At 42.7% G+C, this 14,924-nt stretch overlaps 1 protein-coding gene across 1 annotated transcript in view; it reads right to left on the bottom strand.

Annotated features, from left to right (window-relative positions):
• The window catches only part of LOC115145808 (guanylate cyclase soluble subunit beta-1-like), a 60,205-nt gene that overhangs the window by 9,887 nt on the left and 35,394 nt on the right, over nt 1-14,924 (bottom strand). Inside the window, exon 11 of the mRNA XM_029687352.2 lies at nt 13,154-13,294. Within this exon, the coding sequence (XP_029543212.1) occupies nt 13,154-13,294 (141 nt within the window). The remainder of the gene's footprint in view (nt 1-13,153; nt 13,295-14,924) is intronic.

Raw genomic sequence — 14,924 nt, 5'->3', positions numbered from 1 at the left:
GATGATAATACCATTTTACAAATATTTTTTTGGTACAGTATGTTGGCTACTTAAAAAATGCACAAGAGTAGCATAGTCAGTTGAATGAGAGAGTAAACTGAAAACTGTATTGAAGAAAGAAGCTCCAGAAAAAATTATTATTTTAAATCTTCAAGGTTTCAGAATACATGCATTCTTCTCACCATGACCTATTCAGGTCCCAACGTTGAAGAGAGTGCACTACATTTGTTTTCTCCATTGTACTAACATTGTTAATTTTTGTACCATACTAGCTAATACAATGAAAAAATAAGCATGTTTTTTTGGTCACTACCATGAGGGGAAATACCATGGCACTGGTGCAAATACCATTGTATTTTCCTACCATGTTAGTACAATGAAAAAAATATCATGGTACTATCATGTTTTTTTGGTCACTACCAGGAAGATACCATGGTATTTGCACCAGTACCATGGTAAAGGCCCCCCAGAAATGATTGTTTTCTCATTGTACTACTTCCACCATTGTACATTTGTTCTGTAAGTGGCTTTATTGTTGAAACAATTAGCTGGATGCATTGAAACAATTAGCTGGATGCATTGAAACAATTAGCTGGATGCATTGAAACAATTAGCTGGATGCATTGAAACAATTAGCTGGATGCATTGAAACAATTAGCTGGATGCATTGAAACAATTAGCTGGATGCATTGAAACAATTAGCTGGATATCTATCATTGTTATTTATTTTCTACCACAGATAGCTAGCAAGCTATGATGCATTAAAGTTACACTATGGGGATCAACAACGGTATGTGTCAACAACGGTAAACAAGGGAATCATCTGAAAACATGTCCTCAGACTATATAGTATAACATCACATGTATAATATAAAAATAAAATACAATTTGGGGGGGAGGGCATATCTCACACTTTTAGGGGACCAAATGTATTGTGACAGATTCACTTACACTGTATACACTATCAATCAAAAGTGTGGACAGTGTGCAAAGCTGTCATCAAGGCAAAGGGTGGCTACTTTTAAGAATCTCAATTATAAAATATATTTTGAATTGTTTAAAACTTTTTTGGTTACTACATGATTCCATTTGTGTTATTTCATAGTTTTGATGCCTTCACTATTATTCTACAATGTAGAAAAGGGTTAGTGTTCTCACACGGCAACATCTCCCTTGAATGAATAGGTATTTCCAAGCTTTTGACTGGTACTGTATGTGTATTAAAGTAGTCAAAAGTTAAGTATGTAGTCCCATATTCATGACTATATCAAGCTTGTGACTACTAATTTATTGGATGCATTTGCTGTTTTTGTTTTAGTTGTGTTTCAGATGATTTTGTTGGTATTTTGTGTGTAATTAATTTGTCTAATTCTTGAGAGACTTTCATTGTAAATAATATAATATATTTCTAAACACGTCTGCATTAATGTGGATGCTACCATGATTACAGATAATCCTGAATGGTGAATAATGATGACTGAGAAAATTAGACGCACAAATATCATACCACCCAATAAAAACTATCCCCCCTGTTATTGTAATGGTGAGAGGATTGTATGTCTTAGGGGTATGATCTTTTTGCATCTAACTTTCTCACTCATCATTATGATTCATTCAGGACTATCCATAATCATGGTAGCATCCACATTAATGTGTGCTTAGAAAGTGTTTAGAAACCTATTCTATTATTATTTACAATGAAAGTGACTCCAAAATGACAATACATAATTTACCATTCAATTCTATTGAGCACAAAATAATCTGAAACACAACCAAAACAAACAGCAAATATATTCAACAAGTTTGTAGAGTCACAAGCTTGATGTAATCATTGCGTGCTAGGAATATGAAAAAAAAAAGAAAACTTGGAACTACTTTAATACACATAATTGAAGTTATCCCAATACTTTTGGTCCCATGAAATGGAGGCAATATATACAAAAAGTGCAGTAATTGCTAAACGGTTCACCCATTATGAATGAAATTACCCTCACATTAAAGCTATCAGTCTGCACTTTAACCTCATAGTCATTGTATCATTTAAATCCAAAGTGCTGGAGTACAGAGCCCAAAAAATAAAATATTTCTCACTGTCATGGTGAAGCCCCAAAATTGCCCTCGCTAGAAGCCTGTGTTTCAGACATAAGGAAGTGGATGGCTGCAAACTTTCTACTTTTAAACTCGGACAAAACAGAGTTGCTTGTTCTAGGTCCCAAGAAACAAAGAGATCTTCTGTTGAATCTGACAATTACTCTTAATGGGTGTACAGTCCTATCAAAAAAAACTGTGAAGGACCTCGGCGTTACTCTGGACCCTGATCTCTCTTTTGACGAACATATCAAGACTGTTTCAAGGACAGCTTTTTTCCATCTACGTAACATTGCAAAAATCAGAAACTTTCCAAAAATTATGCAGAAAAATTAACCCATGCTTTTGTTACTTCTAGGTTAGACTACTGCAATGCTCTACTTTCCGGCTACCCGGATAAAGCACTAAATAAACTTCAGTTAGTGCTAAATACGGCTGTTAGAATCCTGACTAGAACCAAAAAATTGGATCATATTACTCCAGTACTAGCCTCCCTACACTGGCTTCCTGTCAAGGCAAGGGCTGATTTCAAGGTTTTACTGCTAACCTACAAAGCATTACATGGGCTTGCTCCTACCTATCTCTCTGATTTGGTCCTGCCGTACATACCTACACGTACGCTACGGTCACAAGACGCAGGCCTCCTAATTGTTCCTAGAATTTCTAAGCAAACAGCTGGAGGCAGGGCTTTCTCCTATAGAGCTCCATTTTTATGGAATGGTCTGCCTACCCATGTGAGAGACGCAAACGCGGTCTCAACCTTTAAGTCTTTACTGAAGACTCATCTCTTCAGTGGGTCATATGATTGAGAGTAGTCTGGCCCAGGAGTGTGAAGGTGGACGGAAAGGCTCTGGAGCAACGAACCGCCCTTGCTGTCTCTGACTGGCCGGTTCCCCTCTTTCCACTGGGATTCTCTGCCTCTAACCCTATTACAGGGGCTGAGTCACTGGCTTACTGGCGCTCTTTCATGCCGTCCCTAAGAGGGGTGCGTCACTTGAGTGGGTTGAGTCACTGATGTGATCTTCCTGTCTGGGTTGGCGCCCCCCCCTTGGGTTGTGCCGTGGCGGAGATCTTTGTGGGCTGTACTCAGCCTTGTCTCAGGATGGTAAGTTGGTGGTTGAAGATATCCCTCTAGTGGTGTGGGGGCTGTGCTTTGGCAAAGTGGGTGGGGTTATATGCTTCCTGTTGGCCCTGCCTGGGGGTATCATCGGATGGGGCCACAGTGTCTCCTGACCCCTCCTGTCTCAGCCTCCAGTATTTATGCTGCAGTAGTTTATGTGCCGGGGGGCTAGTGTCAGTTTGTTATATTTGGAGTAATTCTCCTGTCTTATCCGGTGTCCTGTGCGAATTTAAGAATTTAAGTATCTCTCTAATTCTCTCTTTCTTTCTCTCTTGGAGGACCTGAGCCATAGAACCATGCCTCAGGACTACCTGGCATGATGACTCCTTGCTGTCCCCAGTCCAACTGGCCGTGCTGCTGCTCCAGTTTCAACTGTTCTGCCTGCGGCTATGGAATCCTGACCTGTTCACCGGACGTGCTACCTGTCCCAGACCTATTATTTGACCATGCTGGTCATCTATGAACATTTGAACATCGTGGCCATGTTCTGTTATAATCTCCACCCGGCACAGCCAGAAGAGGACTGGCCACCCCTCATAGCCTGGTTCCTCTCTAGGTTTCTTCCTAGGTTTTGGCCTTTCTATGGAGTTTTTCCTAGCCAACGTGCTTCAACACCTGCATTGCTTGCTGTTTGGGGTTTTAGGCTGGGTTTCTGTACAGCACTTTGAGATATCAGCTGATGTACGAAGGGCTATATAAATACATTTGATTTGATTGTCCAAATACTTTAGCTGCTCATGTTTGTTATATTCAGCTCATGTATGTTATTGTATGTTATTTTCATTAGTACTGGGCTCTGGCAGCCAAAACAGCCTTATACTCCATCTGAACAAAAGGATGATCAATTCCGATACGGTTCTAGAAAGATAAGGCCCTTAACTTTCATATCACATCAAAATAATTTCCCAAATGCTAAATATAGTTACTTTACACTGTTTTAACCGACTATCACAGGTACAGTCAACAGTAATTTTCAGTGACAACACGTTTCTGGTGCGGTTCTACGATTACACACAGGTGTTCGGAGGATGCTAGATAGGTTGTCCCTCTGTCTTGCTTCTTCCGTAAACACGTGCTGTAACATGGAGATGTTGCCGTGTGAGAACACTAACCCTAGCCCTATAAAAGGTGTGTATCAATTTACCCTTTTGTTTTTTGAAAATTATCTTTTGCTGATATGAAAGATAATGTCCTTATGCTTCCAAAACCGTACCGCAAGTGATGCATGTTAATGTTCAGACCGAGCGTCGGGGCTCTTAACAAAACTCCCCCGGTACAGAAGACGCATTTGTCCAATTACTCTTATGTGTAATGTAATGGAACAGATGAACAAAGTGGAACAAGGGCTAATGTAGAATATGTACAAGTAAGTATCCCATATTAGGTACTACTACTTGGATAGATAGGAGGCAGAGGTTGCAAGCACAGAGGTAGATACAGCATACTGTATGTTTGCAAGTCATTACAAGTCATTACTTGGCAGTGATTGTGCCACCCAAAGACACTATGTGAACAGACCGTGTGTGGAGCACCCTTTCTTCTCATAGGCAGTACTCAAATGAGTTGGACTTGTTGCTGTCATGTTGTTGAGTTGGGTCCCGATTCTCCTCCCTTTGCCCGAAGTGTGTACTTGCTAACTCCCATGATGAGGAGTTGGCAAGTGCACACCATAAGAGAATTGGGATGTGACCCTCATGTGCTCTATCAACCACCTATATGCCTATTCCTGTAACTGAGGGCTACAGCAACATTACAATGAGGGAATTCAATTAAGCTGGCCCGGGTGGGTGGAGATTGCACCGGGAGAAAAGTGATTGCTTTGAAAACCAGGTGGCCTCCCAGGCCAAGATGTTAATCTAAGATGGCATAGCAGTCAGACGTATTTGTCCTGTCATGTCCCTTGTATATATAGTTTTACATATTTTTAGTCGCATATCCTTTAAAATATTTAGCTAAACCTCATCATCTAAATACTCTCCTGCAACCCGCCTCACCCAATGTGGCGTGGATCTGCTTTTTTTCCCTAAAGTATTTCTATTTACTTCGGATCTGGAATCTCTCAACTGAAGCTAGCCAGCTAACTACCAGATATCAGTCAGCAAACCATTGCCAGCGGTCATCAGCTAACCTTCAGCTCGGAAAGCTCTCGCCAGTTCGAACAACGTGACTCTAACCAGAGCATAACGGACCTGTTATTTTTATCCCCGGATTCCTACCGCAAACTGAACATTTTTATCTGGATCTTCACTACTAGCTAACCGCAATCCCGGATGACTACTCTTGGCTTTCCATCCCAGAGCAAGCACCTATTTAACTTGAAGCTAGCCCGGCCAGGGCTCCTGTGCTACCACCGAAGCCTACTCCAGGGCTACAATATCGGCATGCTAGCTACCTAGAGCTACTTGGAACCCTACTAATTCCACGACTGGTCTATCGACGTCACCGCACGAAGAGGCAAAAACAGACTTACCCCCATCGCAACACCCCCCCCCCAAAGGCTAACTTTCTAGCCCCTGCTAACTGCTTGCTTGCTAACCCGGTCTGCTAACTGCAAGCTTGCCTGCCCGGTCTGCTAACTGCTAGCCCTTGCTAACTGCTTGCTTGCTAACCCGGCCTGCTAACTGCTAGCTTGCCCTGGTCTACTAGCTGCTAGCTTGTTTAGCTCCGGCCTACTAACTGTTAGCTTGTTAGCCTGCTAACTGTCTGAATCGCCGTGTCCCCAGCCAGCCCAACCACTCACTGGACCCATATGTTCACTTGGCTACACATGCCTCTCTCTAATATCAATATGCCTTGTCCATTACTGTCCTGGTTAGTGATTACTGTCTTATTTCACTGTAGAGCCTCTAGCCCTGCTCAATATGCCTCAACCAACGATGTTGTTCCACCTCCTACATATGCGATGACATCACCTAGTTTAAACATCTCTAGAGACTATATCTCTCTCTTCATCACTCAATGCCTAGGTTTACCTCCAATGTACTCACATTCTACCTTACCTTTGTCTGTACACTATGCCTTGAATCTATGCTATCGTGCCCAGAAACCTGCTCCTTTTACTCTCTGTTCTGAACGTGCTAGACGGCCAGTTCGTATAGTCTTTAGCCGTACCCTTATCCTACTTCTCCTCTGTTCTTCTGGTGATGTGGAGGTTAATCCAGGTCCTGCAGTGCCTAGCTCCACTCCCACCCCCCAGGTGCTCTCATTTGTTGACATCTGTAAACGTAAAAGCCTTGGTTTCATGCATGTTAACATTAGAAGCCTACTCCCTAAGTGTGTTTTACTCACTGCTTTAGCACACTCTGCCAACCCAGATGTCTTAGCCGTGTCTGAATCCTGGCTCAGGAAAACCACCAAAAACCCTGAAATCTCCATTGCTAACTATAACGTTTTCCACCAAGATAGAACTGCCAAAGGGGGCGGTGTTGCAATCTACTGCAAAGATAGCCTGCAGCGTTCTGTATTACTTTCGAAGTCTGTACCCAAACAACTTGAGCTTCTACTTCTAAAAATTCACCTTTCCAGAAACAAGTCTCTCACTGTTGCCGCTTGCTATAGATCTCCCTCTGCCCCCAGCTGTGCCCTCGATACTATATGTGAACTGATTGCCCCCCCCCATCTTTCTTCTGAGCTCGTGCTACTAGGTGACCTAAACTGGGACATGCTTAACACCCCAGCCATCCTACAAACTAAGCATGATGCCCTCAATCTCACACAAATTATCAATGAACCTACCAGGTACAACCCAGTAAATACACCTCTGCTGTTTTCAATCAAGATCTCAGTGATCACTGCCTCATTGCCTGCATCCGTAATGGGTCTGCGAACAAACGACCACCCCGCATCACTGTCAAACGCTCCCTGAAACACTTCTGCGAGCAGGCCTTTCTAATCGACCTGGCCGACATTGACCTCATTCCGTCAGTAGATGATGCCTGGCTATTCTTTAAAATGTAGAACTAGGAATAGATATAGTCCTTGGTTAACACCAGACCTGTCTGCCCTTGACCAGCACAAAAACATCCTGTGGCGTTCTGCATTAGCATCGAATAGCCCCCTTGATATGCAACTTTTCAGGGAAGTTAGGAACAAATATACACAGGCAGTTAGAAAAGCTAAGGCAAGCTTTTTCAAACTGAAATTTGCATCCTGTAGTACTAACTCAAAAATGTTCTGGGACACTGTCCATGGAGAATAAGAGCACCTCCTCCCAGCTGCCCACTGCTCAGAGGCTAGAAAACACTGTCACCACCGATAAATCCACTATAATTGAGAATTTCAATAAGCATTTCTCTACGGCTGGCCATGCTTTCCACATGGCTACCCACATGGCTATGATTGCCTCGCCTGGTTTACCAACGACTTCTCTGATAGAGTTCAGTGTGTCAAATCGGAGGGCCTGTTGTCTGGACCTCTGACAGTCTCTATGGGTGTGCCACAGGGTTAAATTCTCGGGCCGACTCTCTTTTCTGTATACATCAGTGATGTTGCTCTTGCTGCTGGTGATTCTCTGATCCACCTCTACGCAGATGACACCATTCGGTATACTTCTGGCCCCTCCTTGGACACTGTGTTAACTAATCTCCAGAGCTTCAATGCCATAAAAACTCTCCTTCCGTGGCCTCCAACTGCTCTTAAACGCAAGTAAAACTAAATGCATGCTTTTCAATCGATCGCTGCCCACACCGGCTCGCCCGTCCAGCATCACTACTCTGGACGGCTCTGACTTAGAATACGTGGACAACTACAAATACCTGGGTGTCTGGTTAGACTGTAAACTCTCCTTCTAGACTCACATTAAGCATCTCCAATCCAAAATTAAATCTAGAATCGGCTTCCTACATTACAGCAAAGCATCCTTCACTCATGCTGCCAAACATACCCTCGTAAAACTGACCATCCTACCAATCCTCGACTTCGGTGATGTCATCTATAAAATAGCCTCCAACACTCTACTCAACAAACTGGATGCAGTCTATCACAGTGCCATCCGTTTTGTCACCAACGCCCCATACACTACCCACCATTGCGACCTGTACGCTCTCGTTGGTTGGCCCTCGCTTCATACTCGTCGCCAAACCCACTGGCTACAGGTTATCTACAAGTCTCTGCTAGGTAAAGCCCCGCCTTATCTCAGCTCACTGGTCACCATAGCAGCACCCACTCGTAGCATGCGCTCCAAAAGGTATATCTCACTGGTCACCCCCAAAGCCAATTCCTCCTTTGGTCGTCTTTCCTTCCAGTTCTCTGCTGCCCATGACAGGAACGAATTGCAAAAATCTCTGAAGCTGGAGACTCACATCTCCCTCACTAGCTTTAAGCACCAGCTGTCAGAGCAGTTTACAGATCACTGCACCTGTACTTAGCCTATCTGTAAACAGCCCATCTATCTCTACCTACTGGTATTTATTTATTTATTTATTTTGCTCCTTTGCACCCCAGTATCTCTACCTGCACATTCATCTTCTGCCGATCTACCATTCCAGTGTTTAATTGCTATATTGTAATTACTTCGCCACCATGGCCTATTTATTTCCTTAACTTACCTCATTTGCACTCACTGTATATAGACTTTTGTTTTCTTTTGTTCTACTGTATTATAGACTGTATGTTTTGTTTATTCCACGTGTAACTCTGTGTTGTTGTATGTGTCGAATTGCTACGCTTTATCTTGGCCAGGTCGCAGTTGCAAATGAGAACTTGTTCTCAACTAGCCTACCTGGTTAAATAAAGGAGAAAAAATACAAATAAAATAAAAAGCCCACGGCGAAGTCGGCTCAAAACAAAGTGACATATGTCAAGAATGTGGCGTAATGATTTAGGATTCATAGTGTTCACATGCAAAGTGTTGTTTGTTCTTGGTAAATAAAATTTAAAAAGATATACTTTATCTGCCTTCCCAAGTAGAATAAGTAAAATTCTAACATACAGGGCCTTCGGAAAGTATTCATACCCTTGACTTTTTCCACATTTTCTTTCAAAATTGATTTCTTTAAGTCCTCAGAAATCTACACACAATACCTCATAAGGTCAAAGCAAAAACAGGTTTTTACAAATGTATTACACATTTTTAAAATGACCTTATTTACATAAGTATTCAGACCATATGCTATGAGACTCGAAATTGAGCTCAGGTCCATCCTGTTTGCATTGATCATCCTTGAGATGTTTCTACAACTTAATAGGAGTCCACCTGTGGTAAATTCAATTGATTGGACTTAATTTTGAAAAAGAACACCTGTCTGTACGAGGTCCCGCAGTTGACAGTGCATGTCAGAGCAAAAACCAAGCGTTGAGGTCGAAGGAATTGTCCGTAGAGGTCAGAAACAGGATTGTGTCGAGGAACAGATCTGGGGAAGGGTAAGAAAAAAATTCTGCCGCATTGAAGGTCCCCAAGAACACAGTGGCCTCCATCATTCTTCAATGGAAGAAGTTTGGAAACACCAAGACTCTTCCTAGAGCTAGCCGCCCAGCCAAACTGGGCAATCGGGGGAGAAGGGCCTTGGTCATGGAGGTGACCAAGAACCCTATGGTCCCTCTGACAGAGCTCCTCTGTGGAGATGGGAGAACCTTCCTGAAGGACAACCATCTCTGCAGCAATTCACCTATCAGGCCTTTATGTTAGTGGCAAGACGGAAGCCACTCCTCAGTAAAAGGCACATAACAACCCGCTTGGATTTTGCCAAAAGGCACCTAAAGACTCACAGACCATGAGAAACAAGATTCTTTGGTCTGAAGAAACCAAAATTGAACTCTTTGGCCTGAATGCCAAGAGTCACGTCTGGAGGAAACCTAGAACCATCCCTATCGTGATGCATGGTGGTGGCAGCATCATGTTGTGGGGATGTTTTTGGCGGAAGGGACTGGGATACTAGGCAGGATCGAGGGAAAGATGAACGAAGCAAAGTGCAGAGAGATCCTTGATGAAAACCTGCTATAGAGCACTCAGGACCTCAGACTGGGGAGAAGGTTCACCTTTCAACAGGACAACGACCCTAAACACACAGCCTAGACAATGCAGGAGTGGGCTCGGGACAAGTCTCTGAATGTCCTTAAGTGGCCCTGCAAGAGTCTGGATTGAACCCGATCAAACAGCTCTGGAGAGACCAGAAAATAGCTGTGCAGCAACACTCTCCATCCAACTTGACAAAGCTTGAGAGGATCTGCAGAAAGAATGGGAGACACTCCCAAATATACAGTGCCTTGCAAAAGTATTCATCCCCCTTGGCTTTTTCCCTATTTTGCTGCATTACAACCTGTAATTGAAATGGATTTTAATTTGGATTTTATGTAACGGACATACACAAAATAGTCCAAATTGGAGAAGTGAAAAGAAAACAATAACTTGTTTAAATAAGATCTGGTCACATAAAAAGTCACATAATTAGTTAAATAAAGTCCACCTGTGTGCAATCTAAGTGTCATATGATCTGTCACATGATAGCAGTATATATATACACACCTGTTCTGAAAGGCCCCAAGAGTCTGCAACAACACTAAGCAAGGGTCACCACCAAGCAAGCGGCACCATGAAGACCAAGGAGCTCTCCAAACAGGTCAGGGACAAAGTTGTGGAGAAGTACAGATCAGGGTTGAGATATAAAAAAATATCAGAAACTTTGAACATCCCACGGGGCACCATTAAATCCATTATAAAAAAATTGAATGAATTTGGCACCACAACAAACATGCCAAGAGAGGGCCGCCCACCAAAACTCACGGACCAGGCAAGGAGGGCATCAATCAGAGAGCCAACAAAGTGACCAAAGATAACCTTGAAGAGGCTGCAAAGCTCCACAGGGGAGATCGGAGTATCTGTCCATAGGACCACTTTAAACAGTACACTCCACAGAGCTGGGCTTTACGGAAGAGTGGCCAGAAAAAAGCCATTGCTTAAAGAAGTCCCTTCCGCCACCCTTGTGCGGCCCCAGTGTTGATGATCAGTGGGATGGAGATGTTTCCTACCCTCACCACCTGGGGGTGGCCCGTCAGGAATTCCAGTACCCAGATGCACAATCCAGGGTCGAGACCCAGCTTAATGACGAGTTGAGGGTACTATGGTGTTAAATACTGAGCTGTAGTCGATGAACAGCATTCTTACATAAGTATCCCTCTCGTCCAGATGGGTTAGGGCAGTGTGCAGTGTGATTGCGTCGTCTGTGGACCTATTGGGGTGGTAAGCAAATTGGAGTGGGTCTAGGGTGTCAGGTGACATGGTCCTTGACTAGTCTCTCAAAAACATTTAATGATGACGGAAGTGAGAGCGACGGGGAGGCGATAGTAATTTAGCTCAGTTACCTTAACTTTCTTGGGAACAGGATTTTTTTTTTTTAACCTTTATATAACTAGGCAAGTCAGTTGTCAGTTAAGAACAAATTCTTATTTTCAATGACGGCCTAGGAACAGTGGGTTAACTGCCTTGTTCAGGGTCAGAACGACAGATTTTTACCTAATCTGCTTGGGGATTCGATCTTGCAACCTTTCAGTTAAGTCCAACGCTCTAACAATTGTGGCCCTCTTGAAGCATGTGGGAACAGCAGACTGGGATAAGGATTGATTGAATATGCCCGTAAACACACCAGTCAGCTGGTTTGCGCATGCTCCGAGCACATGGCTAGAGATGCCGTCTGGGCCGGCAGCTTTGCGAGGGTTAACACGTTTAAATGTTTTACTCACTCAAACCGCAGGGTTTGGTAGCGGGCCGTGTCGGTGGCACTGTATTGTCCTCAAAGCGGGCAAAAAAGTGATTTAGTCTGCCTGGGAGCAAGACATCCTGGTCCGTGACGGGGCTGGTTTTCTTTTTGTAATCCGTGATTGACTGTAGACCCTGCCACATTTAATTTTTAATTTTACCTTTATTTAACCAGGCAAGTCAGTTAAGAACACATTCTTATTTTCAATGACGGCCTGGGAACAGTGGGTTAACTGCCTGTTCAGGGGCAGAACGACAGATTTGTACTTTGTCAGCTCGGGGGTTTGAACTCGCAACCTTCCGGTTACTAGTCCAACGCTCTAACCACTAGGCTACGCTGCCGCCCCACATACCTCTTGTATCTGAGCCGTTGAATTGCGACTCTACTTTGTCTCTATACTGACGCTTAGCTTGTTTGATTGCCTTGCGGAGGGAATAGCTACACTGTTTGTATTCGGTCATATTTGTATTCGGTCAACTTAAAGGCACTGGAGATGTTTTGCCTTGAAGAATGGGCAAAAATCCCAGTGGCTAGATGTGCCAAGCTTATAGAGACATACACCAAGAGACTTGCAGCTGTAATTGCTGCAAAAGGTGGCTCTACAAAGTATTGACTTTGGGGGGGGTGAATAGTTATGCACGGTCAAGTGTTCGTTTTTTTGTCTCATTTCTTGTTTGTTTCACAATAAAAATATTTTGCATCTTCAAAATGGTAGGTATGTTGTGTATATCAAATGATACAAACCCCCCCAAAATCAATTTTAATTCCATGTTGTAAGGCAACAAAATAGGAAAAATTCCAAATGTGCTATTTCTGTTTTTAATTTGCAAACATTTCTAAAATCCCTGTTTTTGCTTTGTCTTTATGTGGTATTGTGTGTAGATTGATTAGGGGAAAAAATGATTTAATCAATTTTAGAATAAGGCTGTAACCTAATAAATGAGGAAAAAGTCAAGGAGTCTGAATACTTTCTGAAGGCACTGTATACTTTGAAATAAAACCTTTTTCTGGCACCAAAATTGATTTTAACAAACAAATTGGTCCCCCAAAAACTGTGGCCCTCAGTTGAATTTTGAAATCCCCATGTGGCCCTTGAGCTAGGGCCTAGGGGTTGTTCTCGTCTAGGGCCTAGGGGTTGTTTCTAGACAAGGCTGATGAAATGGTTCAGCCAGCACCAGCATTTCACATTTGCTGCCTTTCTCAATTGATACTGGTAAAAATGTTGGAAAAAGGAAACATATCCCATCCTCACCTGTACTGGTTCTTCATCCACTTTGACCTGTCCAGCAATTTCCATCATGTCCAGGGCCAGGTGGCAGATAGACTGAGCGTGGTGGGTACATGGTTCTGGCAGCCCACTGACCGTCATGTACTTATCACCCACTGTCTCCACCTGTAGAAAGAGAGATCTTTTGGTCGCTAGGCAGAACATTATATCAGAAAATACTGTGTGACGTAAGTCGTTATATGTTAAAGGGACGTGAGGTCTAGAAAACTGTCATTTGTAATACTTTATATCACTCACTGTTTCCATCTATAGGTAGATGCAGATCTTGATATCACACAATATTATTTCCCCTTTAAATCCTTATGATGAAAAGGATCTTTGGCTTTCAATGGTTCATCAAACTATAAAGTGCCACTTGGGGCCACAAACCATAAAATAAATCTCTAACCAATCCATTGGGATATACAGGTTGGGATATACAGGAAACACTTGAGTAAATGATACATAGTACCTGTATATTGAAAGGAAGTGCTTCCACACAAGTGTGGTTCCTGACTAAATTAAGCAATTAAAACATCCTTAGGGTCATGCTTAGGGTCATGTATAGAATGCCTAGCTACCCATTATTCTGGCTACCATGGTTGGAATAATACATCTCAGTGACAATGAAAGAGAGATCTCAAAGAAGCATAGGGGGTTAAAGCGTGTGTGTGTTTTATATATACACACACACACACACACACACACTCAAGTTTGGATACACCTACTCATTCAAGGGTTTTAATTTATACTATTTTCTACATTATAGAATAATAGTGAAGACATCAAAACTATGATTTAAATTAAAAAGGAAGTCAGTTAACAAATTCTTATTTGCAATGACAGCCTACCGGGGAACAGTGGGTTAACTGCCTTGTTCAGGGGAAGAACAACCTATTTTTACCTTGTCAGCTCAGGGATTCAATCCAGCAACCTTTCAGTTACTGGCCCAAAACTCTAACTACTAGGCTACGTGACGTAGTTACTACATGATTCCCATGTGTTATTTCATAGTTTTGATGTCTTCACTATTATTCTACAATGTAGAAAATAGCTTAAAAATAATTTATAATCCTGGAATGAGTAGGTGTCCAAACTTTTTACTGGTACTGTATACATTGCATTTGGAAAGTATTCAAACCCCTTGACTTTTTCCACATTTTGTTACGTTACAGCCTTATTCTAAAATTGATTAAATACATGTTTTTATCAATCTACACACAATACCGCATAATGACAAAAGCATAAAAAATAAAAAATACGGAAATAAGTATTCAGCCCCTTTACTCAGGACTTTGTTGAAGCACCTTTAGCAGTGATTACAACCTCAAGTCTTCTTGGGTATAACGCTACACGCTTGGCACACCTGTATTTGGGGAGTTTCTTCCATTCTTCTCTGCAGATCCTCTCAAGCTCTGTCAGGTTGGATGGGGGAGCATCGTTGGACAGCTATTTTCAGGTGTTTCGAGAGATGTTCAATTGGATTCAAGTCCGGGCTCTGGCTGGACTACTCAATGACATTCAGAGACTTGTCCTGAAGCCACTCCTGCGTTGTCTTGGCTGTGTGCTTAGGGCCATTGTCCCTTTGGAAGGTGAACATTAACCCCAGTCTGAGGTCCTGAGTACTCTGGAGCAGGCTTTCATCAAGGATCTCCCTGTGCTTTTCTCTGTTCATCTTTCGCTCGATCCTGAGTAGTCTCCCGGTCCCTCCTGCTGAAAAACATCCCCAGGGCATGATGCTGCAACCACTATTCTT

Source organism: Oncorhynchus nerka, linkage group LG18 (genome assembly GCF_034236695.1).
Source record: "Oncorhynchus nerka isolate Pitt River linkage group LG18, Oner_Uvic_2.0, whole genome shotgun sequence".
Classification (NCBI taxonomy): domain Eukaryota; kingdom Metazoa; phylum Chordata; class Actinopteri; order Salmoniformes; family Salmonidae; genus Oncorhynchus; species Oncorhynchus nerka.
The sequence above is the reverse complement of the archived record's forward strand: the minus strand, read 5'-3'. Positions and strand labels throughout refer to the sequence as shown.